General features: G+C 46.2%; 1 protein-coding gene across 1 annotated transcript in view; it reads right to left on the bottom strand.

Annotated features, from left to right (window-relative positions):
- The window catches only part of LOC309415173 (amyloid-beta A4 precursor protein-binding family A member 1-like), a gene marked incomplete at both ends in the record, with an annotated part of 103,541 nt that overhangs the window by 28,774 nt on the left and 58,368 nt on the right, over positions 1 to 16,399 (bottom strand). Inside the window, 3 exons of the mRNA XM_082012613.1 lie at positions 5,717 to 5,902; positions 6,539 to 6,625; positions 7,172 to 7,204. Of these exons, the coding sequence (XP_081868739.1) occupies positions 5,717 to 5,902; positions 6,539 to 6,625; positions 7,172 to 7,204 (306 nt within the window). The remainder of the gene's footprint in view (positions 1 to 5,716; positions 5,903 to 6,538; positions 6,626 to 7,171; positions 7,205 to 16,399) is intronic.

The following is a 16,399-nucleotide window of genomic DNA, read 5'->3' as shown; positions in this document are numbered from 1 at the left end:
AGCAAGTCTTATGGTGACATGGCACCCCCGAAAGAATTGAGTCGGACAATGGGACTCATTTCCGAAACAACCTCATAGACACCTGGGCCAAAGAGCACGGCATTGAGTGGGTGTATCATATCCCCTATCATGCACCAGCTTCCGGAAAAATTGAACGATACAACGGACTGTTAAAGACTACACTGAGAGCAATGGGTGACGGAACATTCAAACATTGGGATAAACATTTAGCCAAAGCCACCTGGTTAGTCAACACTAGGGGATCTACTAATAGAGCCGGCCCTGCCCAATCACAACTTTTACGTACTGTAGAAGGGGATAAAGTCCCTGTGGTACACATAAAAAATATGCTGGGGAAGACAGTCTGGGTTACTCCTGCCTCGGGCAAAGGCAAACCCGTTTGTGCAACTGCTTTTTCTCAGGGACCTGGGTGCACTTGGTAGGTGTTGCGGAAGGATGGGGAAGTCCGATGTGTACCTCAAGGAGATCTGATTTTGGGGGGAAAAAGCCAATGATTTGAATTATATGATGTTAATTGCTATATAATACTGCATGTCGTCACTACTATGGTTGCTATATGCCATATTAATGGTATTATTTTAAGAACCACCCAGATTCATGAACCGAAACAAAGAGCAGAGGTGATAGAACCAAGACTGGCTTCAGCATGCAACAGTCCAACACCACACACTATGTCTTCTGCCCTGAGAGACTGTTATGACAGATGGAACCCAAAGTCATGGAGTAAATGAGTCATGCAGACATTTTAGAGGGGTGGCACATCGACTAAGGGACTGATATCTGTATGTATGTATCAAAAGACAGGGAAAGTGGTAGTGATTAATTGGAATGTATTGGAAAGTGTAGAACCTGGGCATGATGTAGATGGTATAGAATAAGGGGTGGATACTGTCCTGGTTTTGGCTGGGATAGAGTTAATTTTCTTCCTAATAGCTGGTATAGTGCTGTGTTTTGGATTTGGGATGAAAATAGTGTTGGTAACATGCTGATGTTTTCAGTTGTTGCTAAGCACTCAAGGACTGTTCAGCTTCTCATGCTGGCCTGCCAGTGAGAAATCAGGGTGTGCATGGGAAGCTGGGAGGGGACACAGCCAGAACAGCTGACCCAAACTAGCCAAAGGGATATTCCATACCATATGATGTTGTGCTCGGTATATAAACTGGGGGAGTTGGCTGGGGAGGTGCCATGGCTCGGAAACTAACTGGGCATCGGTCAGCGGGTGATGAGCAGTTGTGCTGTGCATCACTTGTTTTGTATATTCTTTTATCTTTATTATTATTATTATTTTTTTGTCCTTTCCTATTAAACACTTTTTATCTCAACCCACGAGTTCTACCTTTTTTCCGATTCTCTCCCCCATCCTGCTGGTGGGGAGGGTGAGCAAACAGCTGTGTGGTTGTTTAGCTACCTGCCAGGTTAAACTACAACAGTCCTTTTTGGTGCCCAAACAGGGACTCGAAGGGTTGAGATAACAACAGATTTGACCAAAGTGTGTTAGAACAAGTTTGTTATAAGCATTCATTCTATCAGTTTGATAGTCACTAGTCATAATGTTGATTTATTTGATGTATTTGTGTATGTTTTTACCCCTTGCTTATTTAGTTTAGTTTTTTTTAAGAAACTACATAAAATCAACAAGTTATGTGCATTGATATTTCTTTCTATAAATTTTTGGGTTTTAAATAGTGAGGAGAGGACATCAGGTTTGATAACAGACAACTCAGCCCTCTGTGGGGGTGCTTATGTACCCACATTTGGTAAAATGGCCTGGGTAAGAACACACAATAAGATACTAGTGTGAGTGGGTGTATTGGGTCTGGCTGAGATGGAGTTAATTTTCCCTACAGCAGCCCTCATAGTGCTGTGCTTTGCATTGGTAGCTAGAAAGGTGTTGATAACACACCAGTGCTTTGGCTACTGCTGAGCAGTACTTGCACAGCATCAAGGCTGGCTCTCTAACCCTCCCTGCCCCCAAAGGCAAGTAAGCTGGGGGTGGGCAAGAGGTTGGGAGGGGACATAGCCAGGACAGCTGACCCAAACTGGCCAAAGGGATATTCCATACCATATGATGTCGTGCTCAGCAATAAAAGCTGGTGGAAAGGAGGAGGAGGGGAGGCATTTGTTATTCAGGCGTTTGTCTTCCAGAGCAACTGCTATGCGTACTGAAGACCTGCTTCCCGGGAAGTTGGCTGGACATTGGCTGCTGACAGGAAGTAGAGAATAATTTTTTTTTTGCTTTGCTTTGCTTCTGTGCATGACTTTTGCTTTTCTTCACTAAACTGCCTTTATCTTGACCCACAAGTTTTTCGTCTTGTATCCTCCCCCTGTCCTGCCGAGGAGGGAGAGTGAGAGAGTGGGTTGGTCAGCACCTGGCAGCCAGCCAAGATCAACCCACCACAGTGGGTGAGTGTAACAGTGGGTGTGAATGGGACACCCACAACTGTCTGAGAGGGCATTTACCCCAAATTGATAACAATGAAGAGGAAGATGACCATCACCTGATTTAAACAGCAACCAAAGTATTATAAAGAGACTTTGTAATTACAAAGGACACTCTTTTGGAATTCCTGACGTTATTGATTGGGCTTTTCTTGGGAGTGGAATGATTTCAGCTACTCCTTCTGAACTCCATCATCATACCAAAAGGAAACCCAAACAAACAAAAAAAGCCCAAAACACCCCTTTATGGCATATATCAGCGATCCTTGTGGCAACACTAGGGAATGGAAGCTCCCTATGAAAATAGGCTTCAGGAGGTAAGCCAAGGGTTGGCATGGCATTGCCTGAGGATGGCATTGCTAGTGGGAACATTTACACTGCTCCTGGGAGCATGGAGGGCTCAGGAGTGTATCTGAAATGCTTGTACACCAACACACGCAGTATAAGAAACAAACAGGATGAACTGGAAGCGTTGGTTGGCTCACAGAGCTATCATATCATTGGTATTAGTGAGACTTGATGGAATGAGTCCCACGACTGGAGTGCTGGGATGGAGGGCTACAGGCTGTTCAGGAGGGATCTTAGAATCTTTGGGTTGGAAGGGACCTTTAAATGTCATCTAGTCCAACCCTCTGAAATGAGCAGGGTTATCTTCAACTAGATCAGATTGCTCAGAGCCCCGTCCAACCTGACCTTGAATGTTTCCAGGGATGGGGCATCTACCACCTCTCTGGGCAACCTGTGCCAGTGTTTCACCACCCTCATTGTGAAAAATTTCTTCCTTATACCTAGTCTGAATCTGCCCTCTTTTAGTTTAAAACCATTACCCCTTGTCCTATTGCAACAGGCCCTGCTAGGGGGTAGGATTGGTAGCCCTTGTCCTTATGGGAGATTTCCACTTCCCAGACATCAACTGGGAATATGATACTGCTGTGATGAGCGAGTCTGGGAAATTCCTGAAGTATGTTGAAGATGATAACTTCTTGGCACAAGTACTCAGTGAGCCAACTAGGAAAGATGCCCTCCTAGACTTGCTATTTGTGAATAGAGGAAGACTCATGGGGGATGTGATAGTAGGTGGCTGTCTTGGCCACAGTGATCATGAAATGGTTTAGTTTACAATTTTCAGTGTAATGAGAAAAAAGGATGGCAGAGCTGCTACCCTGGACTTCAGGAGAGCAAACTTTAAGCTATTCAGGGAGCTATTTAGCAGAGTACCCTCGGAATCTGCTTTTGAGGTCTTAGGAGTCCACGAGTGCTGGTCAGTCTTTAAGAACCACCTTTTAGAAGCACAGGAGCAGGCAATTCCACTGTGTCATTGTTGAGGATGGAGTGATGCACTTCACTCATAAGAGAGAAGCAGCAATATGTTTATTGATATAAACCAGTGATTTAACAAAGCTTGATACCAAATGCAACAGTGGTTTAACAAGATTTGATGGCAAGGTACACTTGATTATTTACTGCATTGAGGACAGGGTAACTCAGACAAAACTGTCACGGAGACCCTCCCGTTGAGTCATGAAGTTCAGAGAGGACCCCCTTGCTTTCTAAACTCCTACTCAGAGGAGTGTAGGTGCAGCTGGATCCAATCCTAGTCCCAGACTTGGTCAACAGTTTATGTCTAACAGATTATATGTGCACAATCAATCTAAGATATAATCTTAGCGAAGCTTACAAAGTTTAGCAAGCTATTAGTCACTTACCGAGGTTCTGTTGCAGCAAGGGATCTTGCAGTATTGAGGAGTAAGGGATCTCTGCAGCAGGTGTAACCTTGAGAGGCATCCCTACTCAAAGGACCACTGCCATGCAGGAGAGCTCAAAGGGCTCTTGGGCTGCTCACTATTTATGGGGATAAGATGACTGACTCATAGTCATATTTGCATACCGACCACAGGTTTTAGTTTCATTGACCAGCACTGTGGTTAGATGGGCGCACTGCTCAAATTAGCCCTTGGCTATTGTGTTGTTATCTGTCTCCCAAATCCCCTTTGAGCTGGATGCAGCCATCATGACCACCACGGGTGATTATCGCTTGAGCAGGGTTATGGGAAATAAAGGTCAGGTTGGGGATGGGGGGGAGCACAGTCATAAGTCGAGCAAGCAGGGCAGAAGACCAGCTTGGCTGAACAGGGAACTCCTCATGGAGCTCAAGAGAAAAAAGAAATTGTACAATCTCCAGAAGTGAGGTCAGGCTTCACAGGAAGATTACAGAGCCATGGTTCACATATGCAGGGAAAAGACACAAAAGGCCAAAGCTCAATTAGAGTCGAAACTGGACGGGGTTGTGTCAGACAACAAGAAAGGCATTTTTAAGTATGTTAATAGCAAGAGGAGGTCTAAAGAAAACATTGGACAGATACTTGTTGAAGATGGTCACCTGACTAATAGGGATGAAGAAAAGGCAGAGGCATTCAATGCTTTAATAATACTGATAGACCTTGGGCTGCCTGGCCCCATGAGTCGGAGGACCACGACTGCAGGAACAGTGACTTTCCATTTGTGGATGCTGAAATTGTAAGGGACCGGTTGTATCAGCTCAATGTTCATAAGTCCATGGGGACTGATGGGATTCATCCCGGAGTACTGAAGGAGTTGGCGGATGTTATGGCAGGACCTCTCTCTATCATCTGCCAAAAGTCTTGGGAGTCTGGGGAGGTGCCTGCTGACTGGAAGCTAGCCAATGTTATTCCAATCTACAAGAAGGGCATGAGGGAAGACCCAGGAAACTACAGACCTGTTAGTCTAACCTCAGTACTTGGAAAAATTATGGAGAAGATCATACTGGGGGGGGGGAATAATTTCAGCCACTCCTTCTGAACTCTATCATCATATCAAAAGAAAACCCAAACAAACAAAAAAAGCCCCTTTACGGCATATATCAGAGATCCTCGTGGCAACACTAGGGAATGGAAGCTCCCTATGAAAATAAGCTTCTTTGATGGATGCTCACTCTCACAGATCCTGATCTGGTATATGTAAGCTGTGGTAACAGTGTTCTTTTAGAATCTGCCCTTCACTGTCTCTAGGAAAGTATTAAATTTACTTGAAAAAAAGTAAGTTCTATAAATACTGACTTTGCAAGTAAAACACAGGGTTCCATCATGCAAAGAGAAAGCAAGTTCTTCTACTTTGATGAAATATTTTTATGCAGTTAACAAGCCAAACGGGACCATTGGCTATAGACCTTCAAGACTGTCAAGATATGCTCACATTTTACCTCCTAGAAAAATCACAAGATAAAAAACATCCTTACATCCTCAGACTCGAAGACGTGGCAAATCATTTTGTATTGCCTTTTTCCATCTTGGGAGGGGTGAGATGCTTCCACATTGTCCCGGGAATTTGATTGCGGCATGCGTCTACGAGCCATCAGAACAACTATATTCCCTATATCTGCAATGTAAGAAATGGTCCTCAGAGGATAACCCATCATAGTTTCCTGGAGGATAGAAAAAATGGTATCAGATGCTGTTTTAAGCAAATTCTTATTGCACTTCTGGTGTTTTATAAAGAGATTAATGGCAATATGACACCTTTATTAAGTAAATGTCTACAAAAAGGAAAAAAAGGTCTCCTGTATGAAAGGAGGTGCCAAGAGGAACCAACTTTCAAAAAAGGCAAACCAAAAAATGCACATTTTGAAAAAGAAAGTTTACTGTGGAAAAGAACACAAAGACTTGGGTATCTTGGCCTGAACACACACAACATGCTGAGGACTAAGAACTTCAAATTAGTTATCACAACCAAATACTTCAGGCTTGTCTGGGGACAGTTGGTACTTGTTGTATTATGGTACTAGACTGCCTAGAATGCTGTATAATGTGAACAAAACTTCTTATCTTTTGGGCTGACTGCAGTTAGCATACCTGCTAAATCAGTCAGACAATTCTGATTAATTCCATGTGTGATGTGGTTCTTGAGCATAGATTTCTGACCAGGAAGTCTTGGAGGGAACTATAAGAGCCAGCACTCCCTGAAAGTCAAATTTTGGCAGGTAGATGAAGGTCTATTTCAAAGGACTATTATTATAACACTGACAAGGCCTGACCTGGCAAAGGTGCTTCTTTGTCCATACCTGTGTGTCTGCATTCAATACTTTTATTCTCTGTGTGGAAATGAAGAGGTCCACTTCAGTCACGGGTTGAGATTCACCTTCTGGAGCCTGCAAATAAATGGAATAGAGTCAATAACATTAGGTAACACCCTTAACAATGATATTAGATCACAAACAAGACACAGTCACCAGAACAGCAATTCAAAACGAAGTATTAGACTGCAGAAGCTAAAGATAAACAAAAAGATATGGAAACCCTGTATTAGATATGAAAGTGGGTTAGATGCAATTTGTTAAATTTTTAATCCCATAAAAACCACTCTGACTGCCCTTCCCATACAGGGGCTTAACAACAGTGACTGCTCAGAATAATGGAAAAATGTGTACCATGGGTGCAGTTTTAAATAACTTATAGTGCAGTTCTGGCAAGAGGGTCTTCACAGTCAGACAACATGCTATTAACGTGCTATCTACCTCCAGAAGCCAAGCAATTGATTTCTGAGAACTGTTAACTGACATGGTAGCTCAGAAATAAACCTAAAAAACCTTGTTGGATACAGAAAAGAAAAGCACAAAATAAAAAGGTAAAAAAAAAAACAACAAAGCAAACAAAAGAACAGCCATAACATCAAGCTGATAGTGGTTGTACTGCACCTTCTTCCTGCCTTTGGCTAATTTATGTGCCATCTGTTTAGCATGTAATAGAGATGGAAAATAGTTAGAGAAGAACTTGCAAAGACTCTTAAGTCAAACAGGAATCTATACACTAATGCCAGGGCTCAATCTATTACTTGTTCTGGATTAGTCTCTGCTTAGATTAATTTCCTTCTTTTCTTTTTGGTTTAAGAAAAAAAAGAGTTTCACATTTAACAGTTTTTTAAAAATGAAGAGAGATCTGCACCAGGAGAGTATATAAAAGGTTTTTTTTCCCATTTAAACATTACTCTGAAGAAACAGTTTCCTCCCCCACTCTCCAAGAGCTTTTCCTCATTTACAGCAGTACAAATTGAGAGTGGCTCCTCCAAAGTAAAGTCAGCATAAGATGCAAGAAAAGAATCCCACCCATTATTATTCCAAATTTCTCAGATTTAAAGAATTTAAATGCAAATTGCTTAATGGTCTCACACACACATGGAATCATAAATCCCAATGCATGCAATCTTTAATCCCAAACACAGCTATATGTTAAACTTTCCTGGAAAAAAAATAGAAGTTATATCTGACTGAACCCTTCTGCCCACAACTACATCTCCTCTTATGCAAATACACCCACGCATTAGGAGAGCAGGTTTTTCTGTGACACCTCCATAAGGATATTTCTTATACCATTACATTCTTGGACACACATGGGTTCTGTGCCCCTATACCCTGATGGCACCAGCGTACACTGTGAACCAGTGTCTACCAAAGCCTTGCACTTCTGTGGGTCTGATGTGTCAGGCCATCAAATCCACACAGTCCAGTACACCCGGTCATCTCTTCCCTCCTACTGGTCAAAGGCAGGGACCCTCTATTCCTGTTCCTCGTCAGAGTATTTGCTGTCTCACCTTTGCGGTGCCAGACCAGAAGTCCACTCAGCAGGATCAAGGGAAGTGATTTCAGTTCTTCTGTGTCTGGGAGATCACCGATTTCCTCCTTGACTTTCTACAGCAACTATGCTGACAGCCTTCTTGGTTGGCCCCTTCTATAACAGCTGTCTTCCCTCTCACTTCACGTACACAGGCTTACAGCATAAAGGTGGGCTCACGATCCCACTTCATAGAATCATGGAATCATAGAATATTTGGGTTGGAAGGGACCTTTTAAGGTCATCTAGTGCAACTCCCATCCAGTGAGCAGGGATAGCTTAAAATTTCTTCCTTAGATCGAGTCAAAATCTGCCCTGTTTTAGTTTAAAGCCATTACCCCTTGTCCGATTGCAAGAGGTTCTGCTAAAAAGTCTGTCCCCATCTTTCTTATAGGCCCCCATTAAGTACAGAAAGGCTGCAGTAAGGTCTCCCCAGAGCCTTCTCTTCTCCAGGCTGAACAACCCCAACTCTCTCAGCCTGTCCTCATAGGAGAGGTGTTCCAGCCCTCTGATCATTTTTGAGGCCCTCCTCTGGACCCTCTCCAACAGGTCCATGACTTTCCTGTGCTGAGGGCTCCAGAGCTGGACGCAGTGCTCCATGTGGGGTCTCACCAGAGCAGAGGAGAGGGGCAGAATCCCCTCCCTCAACCTGCTGGCCATACTTCTTTTGATGCAGCCTAGCATACAATTGTCCTTCTGGGCTGCAAATGCACATTGCCTCCTCATGTCCAGCTTTTCCTCCACCAGAACCCCCAAGTGCTTCTCGGCAGGGCTGCTCTCCATCCCTTCATCCTCCAGCCTGTACTGATAGCAGGGGTTGCCACGACCCAGGTGCAGGACCCTGCACTTGGCCTTGTTGAACCTCATGAGGGTCACACGGGCCCATTCCTCAAGCTTGTCCAGGTCCCTCTGGATGGCATCCCATCCCTCAGGCATGTCAACTGCACCACTCAGCTTGGTGTCGTCTGCAAACTTGCTGAGGGTGCACTCGATCCCACTGTCTATGTCATTGATTAAGATATTAAAGAGTACTGGTCCCAATAAGGATGCCTGAGGGGCACCACTCATCACCGATCTCCATCTGGGCATTGAGCCGTTGACCACTACTCTCTGGATGCGACCATCCAACCAATTCCTTATCCACCAAACAGTCCACTCATCAAATCCCTATCGCTCCAATTTAGAGAGAAGGATATTGTGGGGGACCATGTCAAAGGCCTTACAGAAGTCCAGATAGATGACATCCATAGCTCTTCCCTTGTCCACTGATGTGGTCCCTCCATCATAGAAGGCCACTAGGTTGGTCCGGCAGGACTTGCCCCTGGTGAAGCCATGCTGACTGTCTCGAATCACCTCCCTGTCCTCCATGTGCCTTAGCATAGCTTCTAGGAGGATCTGTTCCATGATCTTCCCAGGCACAGAGGTGAGGCTGACGGGTCGGTAGTTCCTAGGGTCCTCCTTGCTACCTTTTTTAAAAATGAGTGCAATGTTTCCCTTTTTCCATTCTCCAGGGACTTCACCTGACTGCCATGACTTTTCAAATATCATGGAGAGTGGCTTGGCAACTACATCAGCCAATTCCCTCAGGACTCTGGGATGCATCTCATCAGGCCCCATAGACTTGTGTATGTTCAGGTTCCTCAGGTGGTCTCTAACCTGATCTTCTGTTATGGTGGGAGAGACTTTGCTCCTCCAGTCCCCATCTTGCAGTCCATCCACTCGAGAGGTGTTGGAAGAGAGACTGCCAGTGAAGACTGAGGAAAAAGTGGTGCGAGTGTCACAAAAAGTGGTGGAGTCACCATCACTGTAAGTGTTCAAAAAACGTGTGGATGTGGCACTTCGGGGCATGGTTTAGTGGGCATGGTGGTGTTGGATTGATGGTTGGACTTCATGATCTTAAAAGTCTTTTCCAACCTTAATGATTCTGTGATTCTGTGAAAAAGGCGTTGATTACCTCAGCCTTCTCCTCATCCGTTATTACCGGTCTGCCAGCCTTGCTCATCAAGGGGAGTACGCTTTCTTTGACCTTCCTTTTCTGGCTGACATACCTGTAGAAGCCCTTCTTATTATTCTTTGCATCCCTTGCCAAGTTCAGCTCCAGCCACGCCTTGGCCCTCCTGACCTCATCCCTACACAACCGGGCAGCGTCCCTGTACTCCTCCCAGGATCCCTGTCCCTGCTTCCCCTGCCTGTGCATTTCCTTCTTGCCCTTTAGTCTGCCCAGCAGGTCTCCACTCAGCCGTACTGGTCTCTTGTCTTCCTTTCCTGATTTCTTACACCTGGGGATCGAGAGCTCTTGCGCTCTATGGAAAGCATCCTTAAAGATCTGCCAGCTCTGTTCTGCTCCCTTGTCCCTGAGGGCAGTTTCCCAGGGGTACTACTGACTGACTCCCTGAAGAGCTGGAAGTTTGCTTTCCTAAAATTCAGGGGCCTGACTTGACTCTTTGCTTGCCCCCTATCCCTCAGGACTACGAGCTCCACCAGTGCATGATCACTGCAGCCCAGGCTGCCTCCAGTCTTGACGTCACCAATTAGCTCACTTGCGCTGGTGACCAACAGGTCCAGTATGGCATCCCCTCTGATAGGGCTGTCTATTACCTGGCATAGGAAGTTATCCTCCATGCACCCCAGGAGTCTCCTGGATTGCCTACAGCTTGCTGTGCTACTTATCCAGCAGATGTCGGGGTGGTTGAACTCCCCCAGCAGGATGAGAGCCTGCAAGCGTGATGCTTCCTGTAGCTGGAGTGAGAAGACTTCATGCATAGACTCCCCTTGATCTTGTGGCCTGTAGTAGACACCAACCACAAGGTTCCCTTTATTGCCTCAGTTCCTGATTCTTACCCATAAGCTTTCGACCTGCTCGTGGCTATTCTTCCTTCCATGCCTTCGTCATGTGCTCTCCCTGATCCCGCAGGAAAAAACAGAGTGTGCCACATGGCATGTGCCTGGGGGTCCCTTTCCCTCTGACTGGGCAGGAGATGACTGATTTCTGGGGGTGCCCCTGACAGCCAAGGCATTGGCCCGTTGGCGTATCTATATCTGGGCAATACATCACTGCCAAGCTGTTAGAATATGACACTGGGGCACTTTGAATCACCTTCCTCCACATAGCCCGTGTGCACAGGACATCCTCCAGATCTTTGGAGACCTCATCATCGCCTAGATCACTGTAGATGACTTCCAGCACCGCTAGTTCTCTCAGGTACTGGATGCCTTCATCTGCGGTAGCCCACTTTCCTGGGGAGTTCACGAGATCTTCCTTGAATGGATATCTTGCCCTCACACTTGAGAGGAGCCATCTCCAGAGACTGCAAATTGCTGCCTCCTTTCTAATTCCTCTTTCAATTCCCTGGTTTCTAGCGGGGGATCCCAGCTGTTGGGCTTCCTTGCCTTCCAATTGCTGACTGTCCTCCCCGTTATCCCAGCATGGGAGCAGCCAGGCAGCAATCTGCTCACCTGGCTGGCGGCTGTAATCTTTCCGCATGTCTCAAAGTTCTGATGAGGTCAGGGGCCAGGTAGTTCCTGCTTCCTCTCTGCATTCTCCCACTCCTTCCTCCAGCCTCCTTGTTGAAGGACCAGGTTCTTGATCAAACCTTTCCTCTTCTTCCTCCTCCCTTACTAAGCGATGGTATGGACCCATTGTTCTCCTTGTCCACTGTTTCTTTTTCACTACTGGGGCAATTACTGTAGTTGTTTTTACTGTTTGGGTTCCTGCCTCAATCATGGTGTCCTCAGATGCAGTTTGGTTCCCTGCCTCAACCACAGTCCTCTGAGAGTACTGAACTGTGGCTCGATAGGCACAGGCCAGGCCCCAGTACAGTGCTAGGAGCTGCTGGTTTTCATTGGGGTAGGCAAGGCACCCTTCTATCAAGTGGCGCATCAGTTTGCCAGGGTTGCTTGCCCGCTTGCGGGAGAAGGATGGACTTCACAACTCTATGAGAGTTATATTCCGAAGCCATTTATTGTCTTGTCTGACTCCAATATATATCATAATTTTCGCTTAGTCACTGCGCACACACTCATGATTGGTTACAGCTTGTTACACACACTATTGCAATTGGCTGTGCACAAAATATCACGTGCTGTCCATGCGCCTCTCACACAGTCAGGATTCGCTGCTTGCAGGTGTTCCTGTTTTCTTCGCTTCTTCTTAGTTGTTTACCACAGCTCCTTCTCCTCAAGGTCGAGCTGTGCAGATATCCAGCTGTTTACCAGCTTCTCAGTGCCACAGCTCCTTCTCCTTAAGGTCGAGCCGCGCAGATCAACGCCACAGCTCCTTCTCCTTAAGGTCGAGCCATGCAGGGTGATCCCAACACCCGCTCAGGTGTAAAGTCACAGGCTATGGGAGGTGATAACCATCCTAGGAACCTGCCCAAATCCTTCCACACACCCTGCCACCCAGGGACCGGATGCCTCAGGACACGTTTCAGTATCGCCTCATCCAGAAGTCATCTTCTCTTACACCAGGACAAGACCAGATTCCACAGACCCCATAATATGCCAACAGTGTTAATTAATAGTATTAAACAGCTCACATAAGGTTGAACAAAGACCTCAGGAGCCTGCATAATAAAACCATTCACATAAATCCTGGGTAGGGAGTGGGAGATAGAATCATCACAGAATCATAGAATCATAAAGGTTGGAAAGGACCTCTAAGATCATCAAGTCCAACCACCAACCCAACACCACCATGCCCACTAAACCATGTCCCAAAGTGCCACGTCTACATGTTTTTTGAACACCTCCAGTGATGGTGACTCCACCACTTCCCTGGGCAGTGTGTTCCAACGCCTGACCACTCTTTCAGTAAAGATGTATTCCCCCATCCCCTCCACAGGATAGCTCCCCCAGCACAGCATCGCCATCAATGCCAGGACAAAGCCCATAGTCACTGTTTGTACTAGCATATTCCCAAGTTCCTTCATCCTCCCCACAAAAGAAATGCAAAATCAAACACGTGGGTCAAGATAAAGGCAGTTTAATAAGCAGAAAGCAAAGGCCGTGCACGGAAGCAAAAGAAAACAAAAGATTTACTGTCTACTTCCCATCAGCAGGCGATGTTCAGCCACTTCCCAGGAAGCAGGGCTTCAGTACACATAGTGGTTGCTCCGGAAGACAAATGTCGGAAAACGAATGCCCCCCGACTCTTCCTCCTTTCTCTTAGCTTTTATTGCTGAGCTGACATCATATGGTATGGAATATCACTTTGGCCAATTTGGGTCAACTGTCCTGGCTATGTCCCCTCCCAAGACCTTACCCACCCCCAGCCTACTGGTGAGGGGGGAATGTTGGGGAGAGAGCCTGGATGCTGTGGAAGCACTGCCCAGCAGTAGCCAAAACGCTGGTGTATTATCAACAGCTTTCTAGCTACCGATACAAAGCACAGCACTATGAGGGCTGCTATGGGGAAAGTTAACTCCATCTCAGCCAGACCCAATACAACAGAACAGTTTTGTAGTGTCAAAACTGCTTTTTTAATTAAATGACGAAGCAGGTACATCTTTCAAATCTAGTTTTTAAGCCTACTCCTTTAGGGAAGAGTCTGTAATTTACTAAACTCAACTGAAATCTAAGTTAAACTAAAACTCAGCCTATGGTGATTTACAATTAGTGACTGGCATTTTGTGGACTCAAATGGAAAAATGTCTTACAAAAAGCAGAAATAGATAGATTTTGAAGGAAGGTTACAACTCTATAGCAAGTATCTTCCATGGGAGACGGTCTGGAGTTCTAATGTACAACCTAAGCACATACTCTCAAACCACAGTAAATCCGTTATGATAGACTAAATTTACACCATTGTAGAATGTTCAGACAATGTTTGCAGCCACAAGACAAAAGAACTGTTCTTTTTTTTGTTTCATGTATTCTATTAAGGTAAGAACAAAGGGAACAAACACCCTGTATGAAAGCTCATGGAAGAGAATAGGGTAAGCACTAGGACAGTGGGAAATGATACTGACAGCTGACCTAATTTTAAACTAACACAATCTGACATTTGCATTTTCAGAAAGTACTGTACAACATATAACAGTTTGATAAGCTAATGGACTGAGCACAGGCACTGAAAACAAATCTGCTAAGCTTCTACCAAATACTTTGCACCATATGGGACTCAGGGAAAAGAGGAGAGTTTATCACCTCTGGAAGAAGGGGAAGGCAACTCATGAAGAGTACAAAGATCTCGTTAGGTCAAGCAGGGACAAAATTAGAAAGGCAAAAGCCCAGCTAGAGCTCAGTCTGGCCACAGTCGTAAAGGATAATAAAAAATGTTTTTACAAATATATTAACAACAAAAAGAGAGGCAAGGAGAATCTCCATCCCCTACTGGATATGGCGGGGAACATTGTCTCCAAGGACGAGGACAAGGCTGAGGTACTTAATGCCTTCTTCGCCTCAGTCTTTAATAGCCACTCCAGGTATCCACAGGATATTCAGCCCCCTGAGCTGGAAGACGGGGATGGAGAGCACAATGTACTCCTCATAATCCAGGAGGAAGCAGTCAAGGACATGCTAAGCCACCTGGACACCCACAAGTCTATGGGGCCTGATGGGATCCACCCAAGAGTACTGAGAGAGCTGGCGGAGGAGCTTGCCAAGCCACTCTCCATCGTTTATCAGCAGTCCTGGTTAACAGGGGAGGTCCCAGAAGACTGGAGGCTTGCCAATGTGACGCCCGTCTACAAGAAAGGCCGGAAGGAGGATCCTGGGAACTACAGGCCTGTCAGCCTGACCTCTGTACCGGGGAAGATTATGGAGCGGTTGGTTTTGAGAGTGCTCACAGGGCATCTGCAGAACAGCCAAAGGATCAGGCCCAGCCAGCATGGGTTCATGAAAGGCAGGTCCTGCTTGACCAACCTGATCTCCTTCTATGACCAGGTGACCCGCCTAGTGGATGAGGGAAAGGCTGTGGACGTTGTCTACCTGGACTTTAGTAAAGCCTTTGACAGCGTCTCCCACAGCATTCTCCTGGAGAAACTGGCGGCTCGTGGCTTAGATGGGTTTACTCTTCGCTGGGTGAGGAACTGGCTGGATGGCCGAGCCCAGAGAGTTGTGGTGAATGGTGTTAAATCCGGCTGGCGGCCGGTCACGAGTGGTGTTCCCCAGGGCTCGGTTCTGGGACCAGTCTTGTTCAATATCTTTATAGATGATCTGGATGAGGGAATTGAGTGCTCCCTCAGTAAGTTTGCAGATGACACCAAGCTGGGTGGGAGTGTTGATCTGCTGGAGGGTAGGAGGGCTCTGCAGAGGGATCTGGACAGGCTGGATCGATGGGCAGAGGCCAACTGTATGAGGTTTAATAAGGCCAAGTGCAGGGTCCTGCACTTTGGCCACAACAACCCCATGCAATGCTACAGGCTTGGGGAGGAGTGGCTGGAGAGCAGCCCGGCGGAAAGGGACCTGGGGGTGCTGGTTGACAGCCGGCTGAATATGAGCCGGCAGTGTGCCCAGGTGGCCAAGAAGGCCAACAGCGTCCTGGCCTGTATCAGGAATAGTGTGGCCAGCAGGAGTAGGGAAGTGATTGTGCCCCTGTACTCGGCACTGGTGAGGCCGCACCTTGAATACTGTGTTCAGTTTTGGGCCCCTCACTACAAGAAGGATGTTGAGGTGCTGGAGCGTGTCCAGAGAAGGGCAACGAAGCTGGTGAGGGGTCTGGAGAACAAGTCTTATGAGGAGCGGCTGAGGGAACTGGGGTTGTTTAGTCTGGAGAAGAGGAGGCTGAGGGGAGACCTTATCGCTCTCTACAACTACCTGAAAGGGGGTTGTGGCGATGAGGGTGTTGGTCTCTTCTCCCAAGTAACTAGTGATAGGACAAGAGGAAATGGCCTCAAGTTGCGCCAGGGGAGGTTTAGATTGGATATTAGGAAAAATTTCTTCACTGAGAGGGTGGTCAGGCATTGGAACAGGCTGCCCAGGGAGGTGGTGGAGTCGCCATCCCTGGAAGTGTTCAAAAAACGTGTGGATGTGGCGCTTCAGGACATGGTTTAGGGGACATGGTGGTTCTGGATTAATGGTTGGACTTGATGATCTTAAAGGTCCTTTCCAACCTGGTGATTCTGTGATTCTGTGATTCTGTGATATTTTCAGGAGGTGAAAGTTACCAAGAGCTGCTTTCATCCGAAACAAATCAATTTGCATCAGTTTTTAGATTAACTAAGTGGCTTGTTATTGGTGAAGCATTCAAATAAGTCTTTTGGTTTTGGAAAACAAGCACAACCTCAGTCTCTTATCACACTAAATAGGGAGGTTTGCACAACTGTCACAGCAGTCATTTGAAATAACCTTATATTGGGATCACCCTGCATGGCTCG

Source organism: Phaethon aethereus (genome assembly GCF_964289735.1).
Source record: "Phaethon aethereus genome assembly, chromosome: W".
NCBI lineage: Eukaryota > Metazoa > Chordata > Aves > Phaethontiformes > Phaethontidae > Phaethon > Phaethon aethereus.
The sequence above is the reverse complement of the archived record's forward strand: the minus strand, read 5'-3'. Positions and strand labels throughout refer to the sequence as shown.